This window comes from Anabas testudineus, chromosome 18, assembly GCF_900324465.2.
Source record: "Anabas testudineus chromosome 18, fAnaTes1.2, whole genome shotgun sequence".
NCBI lineage: Eukaryota > Metazoa > Chordata > Actinopteri > Anabantiformes > Anabantidae > Anabas > Anabas testudineus.
This window is the reverse complement of record NC_046627.1, coordinates 29,372,199-29,379,033: the sequence shown is the minus strand read 5'-3', so window position 1 is coordinate 29,379,033 and position 6,835 is coordinate 29,372,199. Positions and strand designations below refer to the sequence as shown.

At 36.2% G+C, this 6,835-nt stretch overlaps 1 protein-coding gene across 1 annotated transcript; it reads left to right on the top strand.

Annotated features, from left to right (window-relative positions):
- The first annotated feature begins 1,754 nt into the window (after positions 1–1,754).
- LOC113157826 (leucine-rich melanocyte differentiation-associated protein) lies at positions 1,755–5,515 on the top strand. Its single transcript, XM_026353442.1, has 4 exons — positions 1,755–1,918; positions 2,362–2,553; positions 2,670–2,747; positions 5,323–5,515. Exons 1-4 carry the CDS (start codon positions 1,755–1,757, stop codon positions 5,513–5,515), a joined length of 627 nt encoding a protein of 208 aa, XP_026209227.1.
- The last annotated feature ends 1,320 nt before the right edge of the window (positions 5,516–6,835 follow it).

The following is a 6,835-nucleotide window of genomic DNA, read 5'->3' as shown; positions in this document are numbered from 1 at the left end:
ATATTGTACGATTTAATCAGTAAAAGTATCTACATTAGTTTTAAGCCACAGTTATGAGCTTATGTTGTTCTTGTTGTTCCCTTCTTTTGAAAATCCAATACTGTCAATGTTATTTAGAGCCGAGCCAGTGGGTCCAACGAACCACAAGGTTAAGCACCAATGTGATTATCACTATCATGTGATCTGCAGCCGGGGTATGAAAGAGGGCATTTATAAGAGCTGCAAGCAGTTCTCAGAGGTTTGAATGCACTGAGAAGATACAAGAGACCCTCAGCCCGGTGAGTTCCACAATTCACATCTATAGCAGATTATTTCACAGTCTCACAGGTGACAGGTAGCAAGACAACATCAAATATCTGTTGTGTTTACAATAAGTGGTATGATGTTGGCACTATGACAAAAGATATTTTGCCACACTTTGACTGATGATTTACTCTCAGTGTTCAATGGATCTGAATTATTTTCTTGCACATCACAGGCTAAGTGCATTAGCAGTTGCTCACTGCTCTGTTATCAATAGTTTATCAAAATCAACATCATGTTAAACACTAAAATCACCCGTTTGTTTTCTTTAGTGAAAAAGAATCAATAGTTAATTAATAGTGTCTGTAATGAAGACTACAGAGGGCTTACAGCTGACATAACACACCCTGCGGTGCCAGTTTCTGAGGTCATCACATTATGGCCTCAATGCCTGTGGAGATCATTTTTCATATTTAATATTTTGCATGTCCACATCTACCTTTGGTGACAGATTTGATCCTTTGGATCCTGGATGATACCAGATGCCAGACAAATCTGTACAGAGATGCTCTAGATGATTCCTTATAGCTGCTCTTTGCTGGAGGGTTTTTGTTGCTCTGCTTTCTGCTTTAAAGTCTCCTAAAGATAATCTAATGGATTCAGATCGATTCGGGTTTTTAGTTTTTACTTTGTACTTGGTGTTTGGGATCATTGTTATATTGTAAAATGACTCTACTGCTGAGCTTCTTGACACTGGGAATCATCTTTTAATTCAGTCTTTAGTTTTGCAAACTTGACTCATATGACACACACTCATCTGCACACTCCCACCTCCCAGTCAGCACTAAGCAGTCACTCTGGTCGTCCTGGCCAGGTCAGCAAACATGCTGAACCAGACTTGTTTATTCTGGCTTCGTCTGAACAAAGAATGTGCTACTAATAATCATCGGGCTTCTTTCCATGATGTCTGGCAAAGTTTGATCTGCAGTTTTCTGCCATCTTGTGATCAAGTTTTTTTTTTGTTTGTTTGTTCTTTTATTTTTGTTTTCAGAGGTTCTGCCCTGAAAATGATGGAAACATATGAGGGCTAGCTAAAATAAAAGGAATTCCATTAAATATATAGTAATAAAATATTTAACAATTGAATATGTATATATTCTGACACACGACAGCTTCTATGGTTGTGGAGTAAGGATTTAACTAGATCTTAAGACATATTTTCCAGGTATGTATCTACAGAGGGCGAATGAGAATAGCTGCCCATGTATTTTAGTGTTTGCACCCTAGGTGCCCCCACTTAGTAGATATATCTTATGGAATACAATTTTATTCAAATGATAACCCAAGAGGCGCCATCAGTGTATTTCCGGGCCATGCGTTTCTGTTAGACCTTTGTCATGTTGTTTTTTATTTCATGTTTGACCACGGCATAATGTTCTGACCTCCCTTCTAACCTTCATCAGTACAAGTTGAGAGAAACTGAAGAGGTTACAGTGCTGGTTTTTTTGGAAATGGATCATCATACTTCAGGCCAAGCCAGTCAACCATGCCACACCACAAGCTTTCAGTGGCTTTCCTTTGCATACCAGAGCCTGACAGAAATCCCATATGAAACTATACTAATGCAGACAGACACCCTGGAGGTGCTGGACCTGAGTTACAATCTGCTGGAAGAGTATCCTTTTCTTGATAACTAGAAACTACAGGACAAACTACAACATATAACAACTGCCACTTAGCCTGTATCACTAAATTAAAGCTGCAATAGTCAATATTTCCTAACCATAGCTTCTAAAATTACATTTCTACACAACTAGAATGAAAGAGTAAATACACCTTTAAAGGAAAGGAAGATCAGATCACATTTTATGAAGGAAAATGACAACCCCCTACACATAGTCATTTGAACCATTGTTATTGTTAAAAATATTGATTCATGCTACTTTAAATGTCCCCACTTGTCTGTGGCCTCAGGGCATGAAGTGAGAAACAGGTCACAGTCTGCCAAGCTCAACTTGGAATCATCTAAAGAATTTCCCATCTCATGAATCACACATTAAGCTTCCTTTTAATCCACTTTAGCATTTTGAAGAGCATGCCGTGTTCTCCTTCATTCAGTCCTTATCGGAACCCGGCTCTGCTGGGTCAGCTGGAGAAGCTCAGCACTCTGATTCTGGACTCTAACAACTACACGTCTCATGTCAAGTTCCCCTACATGCCCAGTGTCACCACAGTGTGCATCAACAAGAACAAGATTAACAATCTGCCGGTGTTTGTGGAGGAAATCCGACGAAAATTCCCAAACATCAAGTGAGTCTGGAATTATGTCATTTCTGCTGAGGACCTGTAGTTTTGTGTTACAGATATTTTCTTTGCATATAATAACAATTATAATTCTTCTCCTTTATGTTTCTTTTCAAACAAAGGATCCTCAGTATGATGAACAATGAGGCAGCACCTAGCTATTTCAATGGAGGAAGTCTGACCCAGTACAAAGACTATAGGTGAGTATCAAGGTCCTGGTTAGTTGGAAAATATGTAGTCACTTATCACAAAACCAAAATGATCCAAACACCCACAGTTCACTTACTGCACTGTGACTTTACTGCTTATGACAATCAGTATTACAACTTAATGCAATAACTGTGATTATAAAATAAAAGAAGCATATTTTATTTCGGAAAACCAACCATTTAGAATAGAAAAATGTTTATGGGTGAGAATTATATAGTATGATTTCTAGACTCAGAACATGCAAGGTTATCAACATTCAAAAGCAAAAATGAAATGATGAGTGATTGAATGTATACATTTTATTATTATTATTATCATTGTTGTTGTTATTCACCAGAAGAAGGCAATGTGGGGAAATAAACCTGAGAAATGTGGAAATGAATGATTATGGTAGTACGTAGTAGACTGGTCCTACGTTTGGCCACTGACCAAAATACAGATCATGATCTAAAGAGAAAAAAGTGTTGCTAATGAACAACTGATGCAGAGCTTTTAGCAGTCAAATTTACATTTTTTTGACTTGAACAATGTCACCTCCATGTGGCTCACTAGTTCAAGAACACAGTTTCAGTTCATCAACCCTAGAATTACAGTTGTTTTTGTTTTTTTTTTTCAATCCATAGATTTCATGTTTGATTAATAGACATTTCAGACTCTGATATACAGTGGCAAAAAAAGTAGGTGATCTGATCTACAAATATAATATTCCTAAAATCATTACGCAAAATAATTCTGATCATTCATATTTATTTAAAACAACCATTAAAAACTCATAGTTATGGTGGAAAAAGTAAGTGAACACTTGACATGAATTGAACTTCGACTCAATCTTAACTTATGCTAACACCTGACTTCGATTAGCTTTTTGTGTTATTACTTTAGTCACATTATATTTGTTAATACTCTTGACTTAGACGAAGATCAGATCACATTTTATGACAAATTAATGCAGAAACCATAAAATACACACACCTTTTTGCCACTGTATACTGCTTTTCACATATGAAGTCACAATAAGAAAAGTCAGTTTCTTTTCTTTTTATGTACAGTGATTTTTATGCTAAGTAAAAACAAACTTATAACTTAATGGCACACATCTCTTTATCTGTGACAGGAGTGCCAGTGTACCTTCTACGTAATAATTGCACAACCAAAATACTGTACCATCATCTCCTTCAACGTACATAGTCTCATGTATGCTCCTGTGTATTAACTTTATTTATATTTATTTTAACATATATCTAAGCCATTTATTAGCATTGTGTTGTTGTTCACTGAAGCATCCCATTGTTCTGTGGAAATGTGTAGACCCATATTAAACACAAAAACTGTATGCCTCTGTCAGACTGATGTCTCTAACAAGCTCATTATTAAACATAGGCAACACGAGAACAGAGTTGAGTCAACAGCCAAATGTCATGTTATAGAAAACAAAACATCAGTTTAGTTCATTAGGCTTCATCATCTCTCATTCTACTAAGAACTTCTTGCTTCCTTTTCAAGCTTTCGTGCTTGTTTAAACGTAGAAATGCTACTGCAATGTCTTACTGACGGAGTTACCAACATGCACTATCAAACCCCTCCAGATGATCCAAAATGCAGCAGCACGTCTCATTTTTGATCAGCCAAAAAGGACACTGGCTTTCTGTAGCTGCTCGCATCAGGTTCAAAGCCCTGAACCTTGACTACAAAGTGGTCAACTCAACAGCACCGGCTTACCTGAACTCCCTCATCCTGGTCTACAATCCCTCCCGTCCACTACACTCTGCCAGAGAACGATGTCTTGTGGGCCCCTCACCTCAGCTCAAACAATCCCAGGCAAAACTTTCTCTGCTTGCTCTGTGGATCAACCTACCCACCTCTACGCTCAGCTGCCTCACTCCCAATTATCAAAACTTGCTATACCCCATATAACTATATATACTATGTGCTTTAGATATTTACTTGCTTAGTACCTCATTTGTATCTCGCTTTGGATCAAAGCATCTGTCAATGACTTGTAAACATAGAAATATAAGTTCTCCTGCCTTGAAAATGTCAGTTAACTGAACTTAGGTTTAAGAGTTGGTCCAATGTCCTTTTATGAATTTTGAAAATGATTAAATTAGTTCATTAAGTTAAATTTAGAGTAAAGAGCAAATGTGTACAGGAACTTCTTTTTTCCTTTTTCCTTTTTATTATTATGTAATGAAACAACCAGGGCATACAGTCTTTTCATTTTTAATATTTAAAAAACAGCTTCTCTCATCTCTGGTGTCTCTGGAGAGTTTTAACTCTCAAACAATACATGCTGGGAAATCTGCTAGTTTGGTTTCTTTAAAAACCTAACTGGTACCTATTGATTTAACTCATTATTATGTTAATTTATAATTGACTTAAACTTAATTATCAATTAAATTAAAGTCACAATACTAAAATAATTTATTTTGTTAAATTACAAAACAATTACATATTTATATTAAATTAACAACAAAAGCTTAGTGGATTTGACTAAATTCCTATATGGTGTTTTACAGTGTAGTCTATCTGTAATATGACTATGTGTTTCTCTTTATGCCTTCTTAGACAGTATGTCATCAGTCAAATGCCAGGTTTAAAGATTCTGGATGACACAGAGGTCCTGGAGAAGGAGAGAGCCCAGGCAAGAAAAACCTACAGGCTGCAGCAAAGCAGTCACAGCAGCAGAAAGCGGAAGGAGGATTCATGCAGCAAACAATTGCTTATGCGAAAAAAGTCAAATACTGTCATAGGAAAATAAGTGATAGTAACTTTTTAAACCCTTACCTCAAAAACGTCCCTTTTCGTGATACACTCTCAACATTATCTTATCCATGTGTTCTGTATCTGCTTTTTACATGAAGTCAGCATGATATATTTGATAAATGTAAATTGTCTACATCTGAGTATTGAATTCTGTTGGTTTTAATAGTACTTAGTCATATAGCCTTGTGGAAACTGGACACAACAGTTGCATCCACAGGCCGGTTGGAGTGAAGTTGCCTGCATTGCAGCTTTTGTACTACCACTAGGGGGAATCAGAGTCAAATTGAAATCTGCAGGGAGCCTTTGAACTTTGGTAAGGCTTGATATACTGTAGTTTCATCACTATTTTACTGATTTCAGTTTTGAGGATTTCAGACTAATGTATGGCCTTATAATAGGGTTATAAGATTTATTTATATTCAATGCCTGTGTTTTTATCTCACACTTTGTGACCTTATTGTGTGTACCTGTTGTGGAAGAAATTAGATACATGTAGTATGCTCAGATATAACTTAATAAATAAAGCAAATTTTTATTTAGAATTTCACTCTATTTCTTACTGACTTGAGTTTTTCATCAAAAGGAACATTATGTAAAAACATCAGCATTAAAATTATTTCTAAACAGCCCAAAATAGTTTGCCTAAGTTTATGTATAGCAGTATGCATATTCAAGATCTCTAAATAGAGTCAAGGTCAAAATGATTATCCATCAAGGAAGTGTTGAACATTTCTCTAAGATTCCGTATAATTATTCCATCATTTATAAAACCTTACATTGTGAAACATTCAACACTGTTAAGGTTCCTAGTTGGTATATATGTCAATCTAAAATAAATGTTCATGTTTGCTTTATACCAGAAGATTTTTGCTTTTAAAACAGACCTGACAAATCAATCATATTTCCATAACACCTAAGCAAGCAATCAGCATTGAACTTTACTTAAGAGACTCCAGCAAACAGGCAGTCAAATTTTTGGTAATAAGTCATTACATCATGCCAAAAAGTATAGAATCAGTCAGGCACAGGGAACCTTTTTCGGGTATATGGGATCATGAAGCATGATTATGTTGACATTTTCAGAGATAATGTAAACAAATCTGCTGTCTAGCTTTAGGCTTTAGGTTGCTGTTGGGTCTTCCAGCAATACCTGAACATCCAAGTTGGTCCGAAATTTTTGAATGACACCAAAATCAAGGTCCTTGAGTGGCCCTCTTGGAGCCCAGATCTCAATCCTTTTGAGAATCTATGGCAGGAGCTCAAGGATAACTTCCATGCTAGAAACCCACACAATTTAGATAATCTGGAACAATTT